The sequence below is a fragment of the Lampris incognitus genome, chromosome 2 (genome assembly GCF_029633865.1).
Source record: "Lampris incognitus isolate fLamInc1 chromosome 2, fLamInc1.hap2, whole genome shotgun sequence".
Lineage (NCBI taxonomy): Eukaryota > Metazoa > Chordata > Actinopteri > Lampriformes > Lampridae > Lampris > Lampris incognitus.
The window spans coordinates 12122153-12144726 of record NC_079212.1 but is presented as its reverse complement, the minus strand read 5'-3'; the positions used below and the strand labels follow the sequence as shown (position 1 = coordinate 12144726).

The 22574-nt window shown below is 45.2% G+C and overlaps 1 protein-coding gene across 1 annotated transcript; it reads right to left on the bottom strand.

Annotated features, from left to right (window-relative positions):
- Positions 1-1594: 1594 nt before the first annotated feature.
- On the bottom strand, positions 1595-20691 carry LOC130106694 (serine/threonine-protein phosphatase 6 regulatory ankyrin repeat subunit C-like). Its single transcript, XM_056272905.1, has 10 exons — positions 20672-20691; positions 20416-20503; positions 19454-19673; positions 19275-19362; positions 19040-19123; positions 11557-11702; positions 3632-3714; positions 3440-3522; positions 3184-3275; positions 1595-3037 (listed from the first exon to the last, which is right to left on the bottom strand). Exons 3-10 carry the CDS (start codon positions 19524-19526, stop codon positions 2769-2771), a joined length of 918 nt encoding a protein of 305 aa, XP_056128880.1. The 5' UTR covers positions 19527-19673; positions 20416-20503; positions 20672-20691; the 3' UTR covers positions 1595-2768.
- Positions 20692-22574: the final 1883 nt, after the last annotated feature.

The following is a 22574-nucleotide window of genomic DNA, read 5'->3' as shown; positions in this document are numbered from 1 at the left end:
AACGTGGACCAACCCATCAAAAACGAGTGTAAGTGTAATTTTCCCATTTAAAATTTGATTGAGCTTTGCACGCTGCTTCAACATAGATCCTGAGGCTACCAAAAATGTACTTCTTAATAAACAGAAGAAGAAAAAAAAAAAACCACTATCTCCCGTTGTCCCTCGGTTCATTTTAACCAAGTGAACAAAGGTTTGGGGGGAATCAGTTGGTTCTATTTCATTTCAGTCAGTGACGGAGGTTGATTTTGAACTTCTCTACATACGAAACAATCAGCGAATTCACTGCTCTGAAATGAAGTTAATGTTAAGAACATCCATTGAAATACAAGAGCATGCAAGGGTATATAATGGCATAGCCTAGTCTAGGTCCTCCTCTCTCATCCAGTCAAATTTCAACTAATGCTAATAATAATTGTGCCATTTCTTTCCAAGACGATATGAAGTTATGTAAATGGAACATGATCTGTATCAGTGTAATTTAACCAACAGTAGATGGGAAAAAAAAAGAGAAAAAAAACAGAATGGCATAGTAATGTCTAGTTTTAAGTCACATAATAAAAAGCTTTAGTGGTCCAATACAATCATCTTTAGTATGCTTAGTACCAGACATAGGATGTAGAGACGACAAAAGGAACGCAAAAAGCACGATTATTTGGATTTTTGCTATTCCTGAAATCTAAACAACAGCTATTGGCCAAAGCAAAGTTCCTTCTACATTTCCTCTTAGCCCTATTTGTTTCTAAAAGGGTAGTAAAATTGTCCCTGGACATTCACGATGCCAGGACAGAGGGTAGTTTGCCGGTCAAAAAAAATTTTTTTTTCCTTGTCATCAGATACTCTGGTTTAACTGTGTTTGATGCTGTCGCTAAGCTATCAGATGAGTGGGAAGATAATCAGTCTCAGGGCTTGTGATGCTCTGCCGTGAAGAATTACAACTGAAATGATGTGTTACAGAAGGCATGGGTCAGAAGGCATTTCATGAGATGCCGAGAAAGGCAATCCAGTGCATTTGTGTTGACACTGACAGTAAAATGCCCAGCACACACAGAGCCATTCTTTTAGTCTTTAGTTAATTTTTCATGAAATAAGGACGAGTTAAAAAAAAAAAAAAACTAAAACATTCCAGGGAAACAAAAGCCCTTGTGACAGTGATTGTCTATTTAATAGCGTTGGAAAAAGCCCCCCCCCCAAAAAAAGCTTGAAAATTACCGAAAGCAAAACAAACGAGAGAGAAAAAAAAGCTCTATAGTTTCAAACTTCGCAGAGCTGACCGGATAGCCGATAAGTCGAGATACAAATTACTAGAGGGTTAAGACTAATTTACCAGCTCCGACAAATACTTTCTAATTAAGAGCTTGTTATACCCAGAATGCTGATGGCCGGTAAAACACCAAAAACACAAAGAACCGAGCAAATTTAGGTATTAAAAGCAATGGGGGGAAAAAAGAAAAAGAAAAAAAACCTGATTGCTCTCTTTTAATGTTGAGGCCATTCCAATCATGAAAACTTTTAGCAAAAACACTGTTAAGTAAAGAGATGGGAAATAAATTGAAATGGCTTGTTCATTTATGTGCTCAGATATATGATGCTTTAATGAGGTGTTGTTGGCAGATATTACTAGTAAAGCCTTCATCTAGAAATAAACAAGGCCTCAGTCAGTCACTACCCTACAATGGTTCTCTAGCTCTGCCGAGAGAGAGAGAGAGAACATTAGGCCTACGGACCCTGGGTGAAGATGAAGCAGCTGCTAAACGAGTCGACGAGGTATATCGAGATCTATTGTCTTTCTCTATACAGTACAGTTCATCTCAAATAAATAATTTATAGCCATAGTAGTGTTGATCAACTTTGGTCAAAACTTATATCCTTAGAAACATTCTAGCTTAACAAAACACTTATCTTTAAAACATCAAGTTGGCATTGAGAACAATTGATGTTGAAACGCCAACGGAAACGTGGCCCTCCTTCGCAAGGAGACGCGCTTAAACATATTCAGCAGCATTGCCAATTTTTTTTTTTTTCGTGAAAATGCCAAAACCATTCTAAGCTGTACAGGTAAAGTACACTACGGAAATAATATCTTTGTGACCCTTTTCCAAATTTAGGATTGTACTGTAGTACATTAGCATTGCACTCTTAAGCAAAATTTAGATTTTTCCCTTGTATGGTTCCTTCATAAAAATCTAGGCTAAAAGGACTAAAAAAAAAAAAAAAACTTCTTTGATCATTCTTTTGGGAAGGCTGTGCATTCCTCTACAAGGTCACCACAACTGATCAAACATGATATGACTTTAAATACTGGATGATATGGGCAGAAAGATGGACGAGGATACAGAGGTCTCCATGCTATTAGCTGTCAGTTATATGGTTACGTCAACATGATTTTAAAGGGTTCAATGAGTTAGGGATGGCCAGATTGCCAGCATCCATCTTGGAAGCCATACTTCATTCAAGTGACCTTGTAGAGCAAATCAGTCTATTAGTACTGAACACTACTAGGAGATGGAGGGATGGGATCTAATTGCATATTAGGTTTGACTGCACCTCAAGAGAAGACCAAATACACTCACGCACGCACACACACACACACACAAACTGACACGCAAACACATACATACATACATACATACATACATACATACATACATACATACATGGAGAACAGACATGTGGGTGGGTGCTCTCCTGGTCCTCTGGGGCCATGTTAAAGGGAGTCGCCCCTGGTGGTGATGAAGATGATAGCAGCTGACTGAGTGGGGCAGAAGGCCTCACTCAGACAGACAGCTGTCCAGGCCGACAGCTGCGCCGTGGCGGTCTTTGACGTAGCCATTGTGGAGGCCGCCGTTGGGAAGGGAGGTGCAGGCAGCAGTGATGCCGCAGTGCTTCAACAGGTTGAGACCCGGGGAGGGGGAGACAGTAGGGGAGGAGCAGGAGCAGGAAGAAGGGTCCATGGGGAAAGGCTTCATGGTAGACAGGATCAGAGCCAGGCAGTCAGCCACATCCTTGTTGGGGGCGCAGGCCAGGGCTGGGGTGTGGCCTTAAGAAAAACAAAAACCAGCTTGAGCTCAATATGTCAATGAAAATTGACATCATAAACCTTCACAAATTCTGCATTCCACCACTGTACCATACTCCCTTCCCTGGGTAGACTAACACAGCAGAGAGCTCTTAAACGTGCCTCACCTTCCTCATCCACAGCCAGCACAGTGGCTCCTCTACTCAGCAGAGCCTGCACCACTGTGGCCAAGCCATTACGTGCTGCAAGATGGAGGGGCCTGGAAGATAGAAGGGTAATTTGACATCAGAGATGGAAAAATAACTTCACCAGCAAATCTGCAATTCTGATATTCCTTTATCTGGGTAAATACATGAAAGATGTTGAAGAAATAAAACTTTTCCTTTCTTTGGCAGCAAGTCAAATATGATTTTAAGTTCTCACATTTGCAGTGCACTGTTGGTGGCATTTATGAGAGTTGGATTATGGATCTCCCCCAAGATCAGCAGGGCACACATCTCATGGGCCTGAGGGACAGTGAAAGAACACGGCAACATGAATACAAACCCTCTAAGTCAGTATTATGGTATTGTTCAGTGCATTCCACTGGATCTTGCAAGGCAAGCTCCTGTTTACCTTGCTGCAGGCCAAGTGCAGGGCAGTGTTCCTGTTGTCATCCAGCAGTGTCAGGTCAGCCTTGGCCCGATGAAGAAGTATGGCTGTAAAAGATCAGACACAACTACATGTAGCTCAAGAATAAATTTATCTGCAAGTCTAGATTTATCACCAACTCCATAAATTTAGTTCAACTAGTACACACCACAGCTGCTCCGAGCTGGGTAGGGCTGCAGACTACCACATGCTTCTTCTGATACACATGGAGTCGCCAGCCGCTTCTTTTCACCTGACAGTGAGGAGTTTCGCCGGGGGGAAGCAGTGTGCGGGAGGATCACGCCATTCCCCCAACCCCCCCCCCCCCGAACGGGGCGCCCTGACAAAACAGAGGAGGCGCTAATGCAGTGACCAGGACACACACCCAGGGCTCGAAATTAATGATGTCCTGATGTCCCGGGGACCATAAAAAATCCTACTGGGACACAAAATATATTTTGTCTGGGACAATTCCGGGACAGTGAAAAAAAATGTCAAAGTAAACTTCAAAATAGGTGTTATTTGCAAAGTCATTAATTATGAGTATCTAGGCGTTACTTTGTCGTTTGAATAATTTAATAAAAACGTGTGAATGGCGAAACTACAGAAGGCTTACATTCTTGTGGCACCTCACGACAGGGCAGTCAATCGCCTGTTCGTGCAAATCATAGAATGCATCTACGTCATCCACTCTGCCAGTGGCTGCTGCTTGACACACGCCAATGCAACATTCATAGAGCCAGAGCGATAGACCATCATCAACGACAGTTAAAAGAAGAAGAAGAAAGAAATGCTGAGGTGGTTGAATAAACAGCCCCCTGATGCAAGCCCCAATACTGCCGACTCCCGAAACGACTGCCGACTCCCGAAACTCCCAAAACTAATATTCATATGTTTAATAAAAGAATAAGTATTTTAAACTTATATGGTGGACCAGAGTCCATGGTGTGATGATTAAGTGACAAAAAAGGATCAAATTATATGTATTCTGCATAATTGGGGGACGACGACAAGAATTAAAATTTGGGACACTGTTGGTTATATCTGGGACAATACAAAGTAGAATTCGGGACAGTTGTGGGACACTGAGGAAAAAAGTTAATTTCGAGCCCTGCACACATCCACATCCGGCTTCCCACCCGCAGACACGGCCGATTGTGTCTGTAGGGGTGCCCGACCAAGCTGGCGGTAACACGGGGATTCAAACCGACAATCCCCGTGTTGGTAGGCAACGGAATAGACTGCCACACCACCCGGACACCCCGAACTTAGTTTAATTAAAGATTAACCATGTCTCTCTTTCTGTCACACACACACACACAGACACACAAATTAACCACGGCTTCACCGGAATTGCCTGGCTGCACAATTCATACCACGCATGTACCTGTGTTGCCTGATGACATGACTCTTGACTCTAGTTACTGTTTTGTTTTGTTGCCAGTGCACTAATTTTCTAATGAAAAACTTAAAGCTGGGGTACGTAGTTGTATTTTTTTAAATGGCGTCATTGGGCAAAAATTCCATAATAACCTTTCAGCATATCTTAATTCCAAGTGGTCTGAGAGAAAACCTGACTTCTTCACCTCCTTTTGGCTCTGTATTCAGGATTTTAAAAAAATCTAGACCGGGATGGAAGATTTTAGCCAATTGCGGGTCATTTCAGAGAGAGAGCACTCCTATTGACTGTTCAACAAATGCAGATGCATGTATATGCGATCAATTCCTGCACCGCCTGTGGTTGTAGCCCTAAAAATCAACAAGACCAACTCAAAATGGCTGCTTCACATGAACAATATTAGTGTAACTAAGAGATTTGCTAAAAAAAAAAATTTTTTTTTTTACATGGATAGATACAAATTTCACGAGTATCGCTTTAAAATTTCCTGGTTGTACAGGAGTTTAAGAGGCTGAAGAGCGACGCGGAGGTCATTTGGTGGGAGGGACTTAGTACAGTGATACCAGGCAGCAGAGAGAGAGGTGGAATGATTTGGATTGGAACAGTCAATGTTACCTACTGCAGCTTTAAAAGAATATTTTTCACCGCAACACACCAGAAAAATCAAATAAAAGTGAAAAGAGAGACGGGATAGATGAGACCCCTTCACCCAAGACTCTCTGGCAAGTAAATCAGCAAGCTCAGTAGTCAGTCTAGGATTCCGACAGAGGAGACAGGGGCAGGTAGAGAAGCTGATGATACAGCAAAAGTTACTGTCAAAAAATGCGAATTCAGCAACATGTGGCTGAAGGACTCCGCGTAGCTAGAATATAATTAGGAAAAAAATAATGTGCAAATATTTCAAGCAGGCAGAGAAAGAAGCTGTAGGCCACACAGTTTGTGGCCGGCAACCTGCAACTGAAGAGATGTCTTGATTTCATCAATAAATCGCAGCCTTCTCATCCCAGAACCTTACAGTCCACTGTCAACAGACAGATGAGGCTTACAAATGGAGCAGCACACCAACAGCTGAAAATTTAAATTCAACACTGCTTGTCTGGTCACCAAGTAAGAGATACATTATACTAAATTTGGACCACTCATCACCAGAAAAATAGTGCTGACACCAACCTGACTTATGAAAATGACACAAGATGAGTAGAAATGATTGGGTAAATTGCCAAAAGCACCAGGGACACATCAGCTGACAAAGTTCAAGCTGCACACCGTCTATTCCAATCCATGGAGATACAAAATGTCTCCAACAAAGAATGTGAAATTGTTTGTGTGCCCTTCATGGGGGATGGAAAACCAGTGACTTGCCCTGCAGGACAGCAGATACTTCTATAGCGTCACGTGTAAGTAAATCCTCCACATTATGCATGCACTTCTCGATAAGGATGCCAGACAGAAGTGGTTTGGGAAGAGTGACAGTCTTAAAGGACCAAAGTGTAGGATAAATGGTAAATGTGTGTAGGATTTAGGGGGATCTATTGGCAGAAATGCAATATAATATTCATAACTATGTTTTCATTGGCGTAAATCACTTGAAACTACAAATCTTTGTGTTTTCGTTATTTCAGCATGAGCCCTTCGTATCTACATAGGGAGTGGGTCCTCTCCATGGAGCCTGCCATGTTGCACTACCATGTTTCTACAGTAGCCCAGAATGGACAAACCAAACACTGTCTTCAGAGAAGGCCTTTCACATTTTTACAGTGAAAGTAACAGCTTGAATTTAGCGGCGCTGTCGCAAACATACCAGCTGGAAATGAAGAACAATTTCTAAATCTATCTAAAGGAACCTTATCACTTGACATATTATGGCTACTCGATGTGGTCGTAGGCGGTGACATCATTTTGGAAGTAGCTACCAGCACCTGAAGGCCACTCTATGTTCTCCTACACGCTTGGAAGGGAGGGGCGAGTGTAGGGGTATTCAGTTGGTTGCAATCTGCAACATCACCACTAGATGTAACTAAATCCTGCACTGTGGTCCTTTAAGGCCTTTGTAAGAAATATTCCATGACAAGTCATACAGCAGCTTGTTGCAGACACTGCTTACCAAAGAGCCATACTGTCGTGATTATAAGGTGAGATTTTATCTCTTTTTGCAACCCTCTGTTTACCCAGGTGGAATTGTTCTAATAGTCTTAGATTACCATTTTCCAGCATACACTGCACCTTGTTGAGATTATTCTGATTCTTTTCATAACTGCCACACATAGAGGGGGGATTCCTAAGCACAGATTTGCACTACAGAGGACTTGATCAGAATCAATACCAAAGGGCCTTCCTTTGGAAAGACCTCAGCGGATGCTGGGAACTTATCTTAATCCAAACATTCAACATCACTTTACAAATGATGGCCCACCAAAATAGTCTGCACTGAAAAAGCTTATTGGTTGGGCCATATAAAAACATTTGTTGTTTCTGATCTATCTAAAATAAACTGGGAATATTTTTTATGCATTTAATTGTCTAATGTCCCTTTCCACTAGTCTATTGTTGTTTATCTTGAAATGTCATGAGAACATGTTTGTGAGTATCTGAATTTAATGTCACGGTGTTGCGATGACATTACAACACACAAAAGTATGATTTGACTGTGCCCTTAAAATTTTCAACTTAAGGGCACTTGTTCCTAAAATACGTCTGGTTCTGTCATATGCTATAATTACACTTATTACAGTGGTGGCTAACAACCCAGCCACTGAGGATGCACAAGCTAGTGCATCCTTAGTGCCGGTCCCAAGCCCGGACAAATGGGGAGGGTTGCGTCAGGAAGGGCATCCGGCGTAAAATCTTTGCCAAATCAAATATGCGGATCATAAATATGACTTACATACTGGATCGGTCGAGGCCCGGGTTACCAACGACCGCCACCGGTACTGTTAACCAGCAGGGTGCCGGTGGAAACTATGCTACTGTTGGGCGAAGGAGAAGGAGAGGGGGAAAGCCTGTCCAGAGGCAGCTAGAGAAGAGGAAGGGTAGGCATGTGGAGGTGAGAGTTGGAACTTTGAATGTTGGCACTATGACTGGTAAAGGGAGAGAGCTGGCTGACATGATGGAAAGAAGAAAGGTAGGCATACTGTGTGTGCAAGAGACCAGGTGGAAGGGGAGTAAGGCCAGGAGTATCGGAGGTGGGTTCAAACTCTTCTACCATGGTGCGAATGGGAGGAGTAATGGGGTAGGGGTAATTCTGAAGGAAGAGTATGTCAAGAGCATGCTGGAGGTGAAGAGAATGTCAGACAGAGTGATGAGTATGAAGCTGGAAATTGAAGGTTTATTGCTGAATGTTATCAGTGCATATGCCCCACAAGTTGGGTGTGAGATGGATGAAAAAGAAGAATTCTGGAGTGAGTTGGACGACATGGTGGAGAGGGTACCCAAGGAGGAGAGAGGGGTGATTGGAGAGGACTTCAATGGACATGTTGGTGAAGGGAACAGAGGTGATGAGGAGGTGATGGGAAGGTATGGAGTCAAGAAGAGAAATGTGGAAGGACAGATGGTGGTTGATTTTGTGAAAAGGATGGAAATGGCTGTGGTGAATACATATTTCAAGAAGAGGGAGGAACACGGTGACATACAAGAGTGGAGGAAAGTGCACACAGGTGGACTATATCTTATGTAGAAGGCGCCATCTAAAAGGGATTGGAGACTGCAAGGTGGTGACAGGGGGGAACGTAGCTAGGCAGCATCGGATGGTGGTCTGTAGGATGACTTTGGAGACCAAGAAGAGGAAGCGAGTGAAGACAAAGCCGAAGATCAAATGGTGGAAGTTGAAGAAGGAAGACTGTTGTGTGCAGTTCAGGCAGGAGTTAAGACAGGCACTGGGTGGTAGTGAAGAGTTGCCAGATGGCTGGACAACCACTGCAGAAATAGTGAGGGAGACAGCTAGGAAGGTACTTGGTGTGTCATCAGGACAGAGGAAGGAAGACAAGGAGACTTGGTGGTGGAATGAGGAAGTACAGCAAATTATACAGAGGAAAAGGTTGGCAAAGAAGAAGTGGGATAGTAAGAGAGATGAAGAAAGTAGACAGGAGTACAAGGAGATGCAGCGTAAAGCAAAGAGAGAGGTGGCAAAGGCAAAGGAAAAGGCGCATGGTGAGTTGTATGACAGATTAGACACTAAGGAAGGAGAAAAGGACTTGTACCGATTGGCTAGACAGAGGGACCAAGCTGCAAAGGATGTGCAGCAAGTTAGGGCGATCAAGGATAGAGATGGAAATGTGCTGACAAGCGAGGAGAGTGTGCTAAGAAGGTGGAAGGAATACTTTGAGGGGCTGATGAATGAAGAAAATGAGAGAGAGAGAAGGTTGGATGATGTAGGGATAGTGAATCAAGAAGTTCAGCGGATTAGCAAGGAGGAAGTGAGGGCAGCTATGAAGAGGATGAAGAGTGGAAAGGCAGTTGGTCCTGATGACATACCTGTGGAGGCATAGAGATGTTTAGGAGAGATGGCAGTAGAGTTTTTAACTAGATTGTTTAACACAATCCTGGAAAGTGAGAGGATGCCTGAGGAGTGGAGAAGAAGCATACTGGTACCGATTTTCAAGAACAAGGGCGATGTGCAGAACTGTAACAACTACAGAGGTATAAAGTTGATCAGCCACAGCATGAAGATTTGGGAAAGAGTAATAGAAGCTAGGTTAAGAGGAGAGGTGACGATCAGCGAGCAGCAGTATGGGTTCATGCCACGAAAGAGCACCACAGATGCGATGTTTGCTTTGAGAATGTTGATTGAGAAGTATAGAGAAGCCCAGAAAGAGTTGCATTGTGTCTTTGTAGATTTAGAGAAAGCTTATGACAGAGTGCCGAGAGAGGAGGTGTGGTATTGTATGAGGAGGTCAGGAGCTGCAGAGAAGTATGTAGGAGTGGTGCAGGATGCGTATGAGGGAAGTGTGACAATGGTGAGGTGTGCGGTTGGAATGACAGATGGGTTCAAGGTGGAGGTGGGATTACATCAAGGATCGGCTCTGAGCCCTTTCTTGTTTGCAATGGTGATGGACAGGTTGACGGACAAGATCAGGCAGGAGTCTCCATGGACGATGATGTTCGCGGATGACATTGTAATCTGTAGTGAGAGTAGGGTGCAGGTTGAGGAGAGCCTGGAGAGGTGGAGGTATGCACTGGAGAGAAAAGGAATGAAAGTCAGTAGGAGCAAGACGGAATACCTATGCGTGAATGAGAGAGAGGACAGTGGAATGTTCAGGATGCAAGGAGTGGAGGTGACACAGGCATTTGAGTTTAAATACTTGGGGTCAACTGTCCAAAGTAACGGGGAGTGCAGTAGAGAGGTGAAAAAGAGAGTGCAGGCAGGTTGGAGTGGGTGGAGAAGTGTGTCAGGAGTGATTTGTGACAGAAGGGTACCAGCAAGAGTTAAAGGGAAAGTTTACAAGATGGTTGTGAGACCAGCTATGCTATATGGTTTGGAGACAGTGGCACTGACGAAAAGACAGGAGGCGGAGCTGGAGGTGGCAGAGTTGAAGATGCTAAGGTTTTCACTGGGAGTAACGAAGAAGGACAGGATTAGGAACGATTACATTAGAGGGACCGCTCAGGTTGGACGGTTTGGAGACAAAGCAAGAGAAGCAAGATTGAGATGGCTTGGACATGTGTGGAGGAGAGATGCTGAGTATATTGGGAGAAGGATGCTGAATATGGAGCTGCCAGGGAAGAAGAGAAGAGGAAGGCCAAAGAGGAGGTTTATGGATGTGGTGAGGGAAGACATGCAGGTGGCTGGTGTGACAGAGGAAGACGCAGAAGACAGGAAGAAATGGAAACAGATGATCCGCTGTGGCGACCCCTAACGGGAGCAGCCGAAAGTAATAGTACAGTGGTGGCTAACCATGTGCCATGGAGAGCCATGTGTATGCAGGTTTTCATTCCAACCCGACTCCACACCAGGTGATTTCACTGATACATTCTTCCTCTTTGGTTGAAGAGTTGCTAATCAGTGAAATCACCTGGTGTGGAGTCCAGCTGAAATGAAAACCTGCATACACATGGCTCTCTGTGGCACATGGTTAGCCACCCTGACATTATTTCAATGCACCTTTACCTTCCCATTATGCTAGAATACAAATGTAGATAAATTCAGACATGCAAAACTTTAATTTTGCTCACATTGCTTTTGAAATCAAATATGGATGTTATCGGGCTTCCAATGTAATTAGAAATGAATGTAGCAGGGACAGAAATTGGGCAGTCCACATTTAAACAAAGTAGAGAGGGAAAGTGGAAAAACATATTGTAGACACTGAATGAAATGAACACAACCACAGAACATATAAAAATGCAATTTTCAGGCCATGTTAGGATGCAAAGTAAGGACATGTGGCGATGTGTTAATTTAAAGTCTAGACTTTAGAAACAGCCTCAGGGTTGCATTGACATGACGAGGGTAACCACAGCAACTGTCACCAATTTATCGTTTAAAGAGGTACACAACATATCATCTTGCACATACCCACAGTGCCGCTCTGTCCCTTGTCAGCAGCAACCATCAGTGCAGAGCATCCAGTTTTGTCCACTGCATTGATCTCTGCTCCGTGGCGAAGCACCAGCTGAAGCCCAGCCACATCCTCGGCAAATGCAGCAGCATGAAGCGGGGTCCTACAGGCACAGGAAGACAGTCCAGCAACTTATGAGGACAGGACTTAAGCTTCACAGGCAATAGCTAGATAAGAAACTCTATTCATCCCTATAGGGGAATGTAATTGTTCAGCAGCAAATGCACTGAAAAAAATAGCACGTGGTAAATGATGCATGTTAGGCACTACACCTGGATCAAAAAAATGGCCTTACAGAGCAGTGTTAATTTTGTCAACAAAAATTTTGACTAAGTATTCATGGACAACCTTTTATTTCATAACTAAATTGTAACGACAGCGTAAATGAAAAATATTGACAACTAAACAACTAAATCTTTAGGTTACTTCCATAACACCAGTTCTCTGAGTAGCATGAGTGAGATGTCTCACTATGGGATATCCTCTCTCGCGTATTCACAGAAGCACTTGTACCATTATGCCAGCCCTGACTGGCTGGCAGTCATGATGTCTGTGTCAGGGCCCTGCGCCTTTTATATGACTGATGCAGCGTCACTCGTCATTCAAAACAAGCACACCTCTTCTCGCTTTACCCCAGCAGCAAGAAGGGCGGTCTGGTGATAGGTCTCACTCATGCTATTCTTTCATAGCATTAATTTTGATGTCTCACAATGGGATATGGAGACTCCCGTATTGCAGACAATCTTATCTCAATGACTAACCCCCCCCCCCACACACACACACACACACAAAGAAGTGTGTAGATGAATGAGGTAGGTCCACTGACAAACCCACACTCAGGACAGCACGAACAAGGCCTGAAGATGTAACATTCAACTTATAAAACCTTGCAAATGTGAGGAGCGATGACCAGCTAGCTGCAGCAGAGATATCCTGGCTAGAGACCCCCCTAAACAGGACCCCAGAGGTTGTGAGACCTCTAGTGTGTGTACCCGCAACCCGATAGTGTGCCCGCAACCCAGCTGGAACCTGAAGGCCTGAGCTGGAGTAAGCCAGCGCGATAGCATCCACTATCCAGTAAGAAAGTCTTTGTTTGGTGATGGGCTTGCCCCTGTGGGGCTTAGCCCAGGACACAAACAACTGATCCCCTTTCCTGAAGGCCCTTGTTCTCGCCACATAAGTGTGTAAAGCGCAAACTGGGCACAACATATGCAGCCACTGCTGCTCCGCAGGGATGTGAGGAGGCGGCTGAAAAGCTGTCAGGTCCCCTGGCAAGCATGGATTGACCACTTTAGGGATAAAAGCAGGATTAGGTATCAAGGTCACCCCCAAGGTTCCCAGGGGTGAACCGCATACAAGCAGGATGCACAGACAGAGCGTGAATATCACTCATATGCTTAGCCATAGCCAACAACAAAGCCACCTTAAGAGACATTTCTATGTCTATGTGTTTCAGTGGCTCAAAGGGATGACTGGTGAGGGCCTCCAGAACTACAGTCAAATCCCAGTAGGGTGTCATAGGATTAGAGCTGGGTAACTGTCTCCGTGCACCCTTCATAAACCGAGAAACAAGGGGATGCTGGCCTGCCGGTTTACCATCAAAACCAACATGGCAAGCAGAAATAGCAGCAAAGTAAACCTTGACAGTAGAAAATGCCCTCTTCTTGTCAATCAGGTCCTGTAGAAAGGACAAAATTGCACCAACCGAACATTGAAAGGGAATTTCCTGTGCACTAGCACACCATTCCTCAAACACTCTCCACTTAGTCATAACGGGACCTGATGGATGATGCGCTGGCATTCTGAATCATATTAATCACACTGTGATAGTCCAGTATGTCTTAAATTAAACCACTCTGCTCTGAGTGGGGGGGGGGGGGAGATCTGCCCATGTGCCTGAGAGAGGAGGTCTCTGTGCAGCGGGAGGGGCCATGGGCAACCACAGAGGAGCTGCTTCACTTCCGCCAGCCAATGCATGGACGGCCAGTGAGGAGCGATCAAAATCAGGGAATGACGATTCTACCGCACCCTGAACAATGTCGGGGAATCAAGGCCAGTTGGGAAAACGCATAAAGTGGAATGCGCGGCCACTGGTGAGCGAACGCATCCACTCCCAGCGGTGCACTCTGGTCGTGCAGGGAGAAAAACAGTGGGCACTGCGAGTTCTCCCCCGATGCAAACAGGTCCATTGCTGCGTGGCCGAACCGTGTCCAAATCTGATCCACTACAGCCGGATGCAGTTTCCATTCTGCGTAAAGAGGATTTCCTCTCGACAAGAGGTCTGCACCCAAATTCTGAATCCCGGGAACGTGCGTCACTCTTACAGAGAGGAGATGCGCATCGCTCCACAATATCAATTTGCATGCCACTATGTGCAGCTGTTGGGAGTGCAGAACTCCCTGGCGGTTGATATAGGCCACTGTGGTCGTACTGTCCATCCTCACCAGCACATGATATTCCTCGAGAAACAGCAGAAAATGTTTTAGCATTAGAAACACTGCTAGAAGCTCCAAGTAGCTTATATGGGTGTGCTGGAGATGTGTGCTCTATACCCCATTTATTGCACTGCCTTCGAAAACACCGCCCAAGCCCGACAGGCTGGCATCCGTTGTCACTACTTTTCTGGCAAATATCGTACCCATACGCACACCCTCCGTCAGGAGAGACAGCTGTTTCCAAGGGCGAAGCGCATGACGCAGACACGGTAACCCTGCGGGGTCTGTGGCGCACGGGGTCCAGTCTGAGAGAAGCCACCCAATGCTGGAAATCTCTCATGTACAGCCTACCCAGCCTTAACACCAAGAGCACTGATGCCATCAGTCCCAATAACCTGAGACACAGACCGTATGTGAACGGTTTCATTATGACAAAATGTGCCAGAGTGGACCTGAACGTGTCCACTCTCTCAGCTGACAAGGGCGGTGTGGGTGAGCAAATTTGACGCAAGACCCAGAAAAACCTATGTCCTGTCTGGTGTTAACACACTTTTCCCTGTTCACCACAAATCCCAGCTCGGCCAGGTGTGCCAACACAATTCACAAATGCCCATGCGCGTAACAGCCTCCTGCTGAAGTCTGTAGCCCCTGGCTAGTGTCTTCAACACCCATTGTGACGCCATGCATATTTTCCAACTCTAACTGTGAAAATAGAAGAGAGTGAAGCACTGTCTGTTCTACACAATCTCTGAGCACCTCTTTTAACTGTACGACGTTGCTAGGCGTGCGGGTAGCATAGCGGTCTATTCCGTTGCCTACCAACACGAGGATCGCCGGTTCAAATCCCCGTGTTACCTCCAGCTCGGTTGGGCGTCCCTACAGACACAATCGGCTGTGTATGCGGGTGGGAAGGTGGATGTCGGTATATGTCCTGGTGCACTAGCGCTTCCTCTGGTCTGTCGGGGCACCTATTCAGGGAGAGGGGGGAACTGGGGGGGAATAGCGTGATCCTCCCACACGCTACGTCCCTCTGGTGAAACGCCTTCCTGAAAAGAAGCAGCTGGCGACGCCACATGTATCGGAGGAAGCATGTGGTAGTCCGCATCCCTCCCTGCATCGGCAGAGGGAGTGGAGCAACGACTGGGACTGCTCAGAAGAGTGGGGTAATTGGCCAAGTACAATTGGGAGAAAAGGGGGGGGGGGGATTTTCAAAAACAAAACAAAAAACAAAAAAACTGTACAATGCTGCCCCTTAGCGGCTAACAGTAGTTGGTACACCCGGGTGCTATTGCACATGTGCGATTGATAGACTAGGGATAGCTGCCCTGGGCTGTTTCACCCCAGGAAGGGCATGGGCTCCCTCTGGTGGTATTATAGGAGGAAACACTATGTTTTGCAACTTTGTGTTTTCTTTTTTTTTTCCTCCGTTGAAAAAATGCAATACTGTGCCCTCGGCTGTGTGCCTGGATGTGTCAGTGAACAAACATTTATTCTCACAGTGTGTGTGGGAGTGCTTATGAGACTTGAATGTGGCTTTGAACAATCCCACATTTAAACTGAGTCTCGTCTCCTCTTGGCTGGGATGCACGAACTCAGCTCTGGGCTCGCACACCGCCGAGAGACAGGGTTGGCACTGGGGGATTCCTCCCTGGACACACTGGAACGCTGGACTGCCAGGGAACAGGGGATGGCTGGCACATCCGGTAGCAGTGGGGTAGACTGCTAAGACGCCTTCTTCCTCTGCCTGGCCTGCTGAGTAGGAGCCGGGGCTGGCTGACCAGTCTGGGTGGGGTTGAAGGGCTTCTTAGTCCAAGTAGTTTTGGCATCGGGGGGTCCGACGGGGGCTGAAACAGGTACCCGACCCTTGGGTTGTTTAGGGATGGAGAAAGCAGGGGGGCCACTTCTGAAGGCCACCTGGGCGAAAGTCTGCCTGGAGAGTGGCTGCACCGCTGCTGGAGCTTTCCGCGGGAGACAAAACTGTAAGGCTTCGTCTTCTTTTTTCTTTGCCTCGCATCCCGTTTGCATGGAAGCGAGAGCGGAGCCAAATATGCCATCAGGAACAACTGGGACGTCCAAGATGTCGTCCTTCTCTTTATCCAACAAGTTTGTCAGATTGCGCCATCTTGCCCTCTCCTGCAGCACCAACATCGACATACACTTCCCTGCGGGCTGGACAGCCCAGTGCTGGACAAACAGACAGATATCCGCAATCGTGGTAATCTCATCCCATGCAGTAGCGTTGGGTACCTCGGTCATGTTGTCGAAACTCCGCTTGGTAGGCAGACAACATGGAGGTGATATTGAGTGCTCTCACTATCAGGGCTGCTGCCTTGTAAGCTCGCTCAGTCATGGTGGACTGGAAGCGGTCTGCTTTGGCGGGGAGGGTGGGTGGTCTGGATGATATAACTGACAACTGTGGGTGGAGGTGGGCTGCCACCAGCAGCTCCATGGGCGGCATGCGGGCCATGGCATGCTTACCCATCCCTTCAAAATCCAAGGAAGACACCCCTTGAATGAGGGTCTTGCTGGAGTATGGATTTTCTTTCCATGAAACGGTGACTTCTTTCAGGACCTTGGGGAACACTGGGAAAAGCTGTCTCGCAGTCTGCTTGGCCTGGGGTAATTTCTTCCCTTCGTAGCGGGGCCGGGGAGCCTCCGCAACAACAGCGGGCCACGGGATTCCCAGTCTCTCCACTGCGCGTTTACATACGTCGTGCATGTCAGTGCTACGCGGAGACTGTGCAGCCTCACCCTCACCTTTAGCAGTGGACAGGCATGGAGAACTGGGAGTCTGTGCCGGGGGAACGAAGGAAGAACTAGCCTCGTTGTCCTCTTCCGACACCAGAAAATCTTTGCTCTCTGATTCTCTTGCCTCATGTCGCCGAGCCCAGCTGAACAGGCTGGGTGGACCTGAAAACCGCAACCCTGCTGGAGATGGGGTGTACAGACGGGTGGTGACGGATCCCGCTGCTGGGTTTGGCAAACACTGGGCAGGAGCTCGGCTCAGCTAGTGGGTTCAGTAAGTCAAGCGTCGAGCCCCAGCATTGAACCTCCGGTTTGGCAGTATCCTCCTCAACCACACTGAGCTGGGGTTCCTTGGGGGTGGGACTGGTGAGGGTCCTTATCTGAGAGGCTAGCCTGGCAGGATAGTCTTTGGCAGAGGCTCTTAGCCACGAAGCGAGTACAGTGAGCACACGAGCCGGGGTTGTTGACAGCGGCTCGGGTGTGTTCCAGCTCAAGACATGTGGAGAAGACCTGTTGCCTGTCTTTACTCAAAATTTTGTTTCCGCAGGTGCACAGGCAGGTGGAATCACCTTGCTCTAAGGTGGGAAGCAGGTTGGCAGCTGTATCCATTTAGCTGGCGTGCTAAAGGGAAAATAATTATCTGGAGTGATAATCTCGTTAGCTAGCTCCAACGGTGGGCAAGCAGTGAGGTGACCGCAGGTTCCCGGTATCGTTAGCTTGCTCGGAGTAGCCAAGTTAATGTGTTAGCTAGCTTGTAGAAGTAGAAATACTCCACTGTTTGGGGACAGGCCAGAGTAAAAAACCTACCTATGGTGAAAGCAGTTGTACTGGTATCTTAGAGGACAGTTTAGCTAGTCAGCTTAGATACGGGTGAGAGTAGCCTGCTTCTGAAGCGAGAAGAGGTGACTGAATGACAAGTGACGCTGCCTCAGTCATATATATAAGGCGCAGGGCCCTGACGCAGACGACATGACTGCCAGCCAATTAGGGCTGGCGTAATGGTACAAGTGCTTCTGTGAATACGCGAGGGGGCGTATCCCATAGTGAGACATCGAAACGAATGCTATGAAAGAGAACTGTATTCATTATGCCTGAAGAGTTGAGATGAGACGAAATAGCTGGCTCTGCTCGGGCAGACAACCTAGATCACAATAGCCATCTCAGAGCATTGGTTGTTTTCCTTTTCAACCAATCATTTAAATGCATAAATCTGCAAGTGCAAGTACAAATTCTCACTGCCTCCATGCATCGTTGTCATTTGATGATCCCCCCCCCTGCTCAGCTTCGCTGCATGTCTGCGTAAATGACAGGTTCCAGTATAACCAATGTGAACAAGCTAACCTTGTCAGAGCCTCCTAATAAATCCAGCTAGCTTAAAAAGCTGAATGAAACTATTAGCTGGTCTCTCAAATAATGAGCGCCTCATCTTCACCAGCGGCCAGTCAGGTGGGAAGAAAGAGGAGAGATGATCTGTGGACACATTTCTCTTACATTCAAATCGAAAGAAAGAGTGAATGTATAGTTCCCAATGAGGATGGAGTGCCTTATGGATTCAAGATGGGCAACAAAAAAAACAAACCAAAAACAAACAATTTGAAAAGACACCTGAAGACACACCATCCTGAAGTGTCTGCCAAGGGAAATGTCCAATGTCAAGTGTAAAAAAAAAAACGAACCAATTTGAAAAGTCAACTGAAGACACACCATCCTGAAGTGTCTGCCAAGGAAAATGTCCAATGTCAAGTGTATGTTGACTGATTTGACAACAGTGGGAAAATGTAGAATTACATGTCATAGTGACTGCTCTTGCTTTGGAAGTGCTAACTTCATCTCTCAGTTTAGCCAGGTTTTATAAGCTAGTTAGTTAATATCAGCCACTGCCCTCTTGCAAAGAACCAGCATTGACAGTACTATTGACAATTGTTAGTGCTCGTCTGTCTCTCAATGTGGAAGAAAAGTTGTGCCTTCTAACTAAATTGTTATTAAAATATCTGTGACTAAAACTAGACTAAAACTGAGTTCCACTGACTAAAACTGTGGTAAAATTAATGACTAAAACAAGACTAAAACTAATTTCAGGGGAGGATTAAGACTAAAACTAAATTGAATCTTCCTGCCAAAAAGAGTAGATAATAGCTGAGGGTTATGAGCAAAAATGACATCTTGCTATGTCTAAAGCTGTCTAATTATGTAAGATTTCAAGGAAATATGGGGCTGTTGGTGAATAGAGTGAAGAACTGCCTGTGTACTGTAAGCTCACCTTCCTTTGGCATCTCTGGTGTTAATCATATGGACCCCTGCCGATTCCAGCAGCCTCTCTGCAGCACCGCTATGACCATTTATCCTACAATAAGGAGGTTTGAGCTTGTTAAAGACAAAGGTCTGATATTTCCACTTTGTACAAAATGCTTTTGAGAGTACCATTGTGATGCAAGTTGCTCTTTTAACACAAAGGGTCAAAAAATGAGAACCTGTGGTGATCTCAGGCTACTCACAGAGCACAGTGCAGTGGGGTGAAAGGGTTTCCCTCTTCGTGGGGAAATGTTTTATGTTCAAGTAAAACCTCCAAACAGTCTTCATGCCCTGAGAACAGACAGCAACTTCGCATTAATCAAATGCAGCATACACTTTATTCGGGAAGAGCTACTGGTTTTAAGGCAAAGTATGAGCAAACCTTTGTAAGCGGCCCAGTGTAATGGGGTGTATTGTTTGTTGTCCAGCAGTTTATCTAAGGGGTCACTGGCCATGGCGGCCTGGACCAGACTGGCTAGTATCTCAGCATGACCTCTGGATGCAGCGTAATGGAGCGGTGTGCTACCCTGGGTGTCCCGACACAGTGCAGAAGCTTTGTGCTCCAGCAGGACAGACACACAGTCTGTGCGGCCAAACACCGCCTAAAAAAAAAAAAGACAAAACAGTGTGATTAAAAAAAGCAGACGTCTTCCTTCATGCCAAACTCGGCTACTAATTATGACACTAAATTATGGTGGTGGCGTTGATGTAATCAGTTATTGTTCAAGTTTATATTTATGAGTCATTCCTTTACATTTTGATATAAATTAACATTCAAGGAACACAGGAATATTTTGCCTGAATTGAAGTTTAGGGCAGGAAATGCTAATTTGAGCTTTGCACTCATTACTATTAGTTGCTTGAAATATTTATGATTGAAGAATATAAGCTTATTCTGCTCCTGGACTGCAACGGGTATGAGACTGCCCTTTTAAGCCAACGTCATAATAATAAATCACTTCATATAAAAAGAATATCTTATACAAAGGAATTTGTAAAAGATTTATGCGAAGCTCTTTTGTGGCCCAGCCAGAAAAATCCTGAGGGTGCCTCCATTGTAAAAGGGAGTGGCTCACCCCTCTGTGCAGAGCTGTGCTGCCCCTCTTGTCCTTGGAATCTGGCAAGGCACCCTTCTCCAGCAGTAGGTGGACACAGTCAGTATGACCACCCAAAACAGCTAGCATCAGAGGAGTCCTAAGGGGATCCAGGAGTGTAAGCACTTAAAAAAAATCCATGTTTTTTTCTCGAAAGTGAAAATTTTCAGGAAATAAAAAGTTATTCAAATGTAAAAAATTGCTTTTTTGAGAGCAAATCCCATGCATTGACATGAAGAGAACCACTTACTGTCCAAATGTGTCTGTGACATTGGTGAGATCTCCATCCTCCCCATTCTCAATCATCATGAGCAGGCAGTCTGTGTGACCATTGGCAGCTAGTAAGAGATTAAAGAAAAAGAAGAAAAAAATAAATTCAACACAATCTCATACCATACAGATGATTTACGTTTTCATTGGCCAAATTATACAATGGCTATTATTCAAGTGGTTGATATTCTGAAAGCAACGTTATGCTTTGAGACATATGACAGACAACAGGATACCTGCAACATGAATAGGGGTCCACATGAGGCGGTTATCATTGAGGAGACATGAGGCCCCCTGAGCCAGAAGGACCTCCACACAACGGACATAGCCTCTCTGGGCAGCCAAGTAGAGCACAGAGCGCCCTGCAGCATCCTGCACATCCACATAGGCTGCGGTTTCCGTCAGCACACGCAGTGCCTGCCAGTGGCCTTTATCGGCCTAGGAAGAAACAGAGGGTAGCAGTCACTATCCTGGCCATAGTTCAGAATTGCAGAAAAACGAGAAGATTAGAGATGGGTACCGAAACCCGATATTAAAAGGGCACTGCTGCTAAATTATTAAAGACCATAGTATTGATAAGCTCCGACATTAACGGTTCTGCTACTAGTACATCCACTGAGAGCCTGCTCTTAGTGACAATGGCGGAGAGAACTAAATGGTCAAAAGACTGGTTAAACTTCACTAGAGTCGATGCTGACAATGCTCGTTGCCACAAGTGCAACAAGTCTTTTGCATGTAAGAGCAGAAACACAAGCAATATTTCAAAGCATCTGGCGAAAGTGCATAAAATACAGGCGGTGAAATACAGTTTTTGACTGCCTAGCTCATAGTTCTTCTCTCGTTGCCCCATCCACCTCAGCTATGTTATGTATGCTAGCAGCCTGGAGCCCACAGAGCTAACTAAATTATACAAACATGGGTTAATGATTAAAAGTAACGCTCTGTTCAGATATGAGAAAATAAAATGTTAATTCTGGTCTTCATTTGTTTTATTTTTTCTCTTAAAAAGATAACAAAAAGAACAGACAAGAGTACAATTAAAATACAGGATCGATAAGCAGTATTGGTGAGAGTAGTAGTACCATTAAAATCTTAACAATACCCAACCCTAGAAAAGACACACATTGCACATGAAACTTGAGGAATAAATATAAGGAACTTACAGCAAGGTGTAGTGGACTGACTGGAATACTACTTTCTATGTCTCCTAGTGCATTGAAGGACATCTCCAGGAGCTGAGGAAACACAAAAAAAGCAGAGCCGTGTAAATTGACAGCTAACTGTTAAAAAGCCAGCCTTGAAGTTAAAAGAAATACAAGATTTTTAAATAATTAATGACGACATACCAGCTCCAGGTTCTGTTTGTTGCCATGGTAAGCTGCATAGTGGACTGCACTGTAACCCCTTGAGTTGACCATCGATGGGTCAGCACCATTGTCCAATAGATGCTCCAAGCAGCTGTTAAAAAATAGTATTATTTCGCATATAATAGTACTATTTGCAAAACATCCATTACAAAGTACATCGTACGCAAAACAAGGCATACCTGCAACCCAAAATTTTAATGCATGAATCACATAGATCAGCATCAGAAGGGTAAAAAAAAAAAAAAAAAAAAAACTCACAAGTAAGACTCCTTTGCCTCATCCTCATCATTCTGATGGCTTCCAGAAAAATGACGATCAGCTCTGAGGAAAAGAAACAAATACTTCTCGTCATCTGACGACTAACATTTCAGACTAAGATTTACAACTGTTACTCTCCATGAGAGAAAATCTTCCATAAAAAATAAGGAGAAATCCCCTAATGCTAAGTACGTCCCCCTTTTCCAACATGCAAAGTACTTTTGTTTGAAACTCTTCACAGCGGTCACTCAGTATTTGATATCAATCACTGATTAAATTTGATATGCTAAGTGCCACTACTGTTAACACGGCCACCGTATACCAGCCAAATGCAAATGATGCTGCAAAGTTATATCACCGAAATTGGCGGCTAGTTAGTTCGCACTTGCAGCAGCTTGGGAAAAATTGACTGCACGCTCTTTACCTCAGTTTCACAGTGGTAGTACACTGCTTTTACACGGAAAGCACTACACTTACCTTTTTTTTTTTAAACAGAGTGCTCTATTAAATCAAG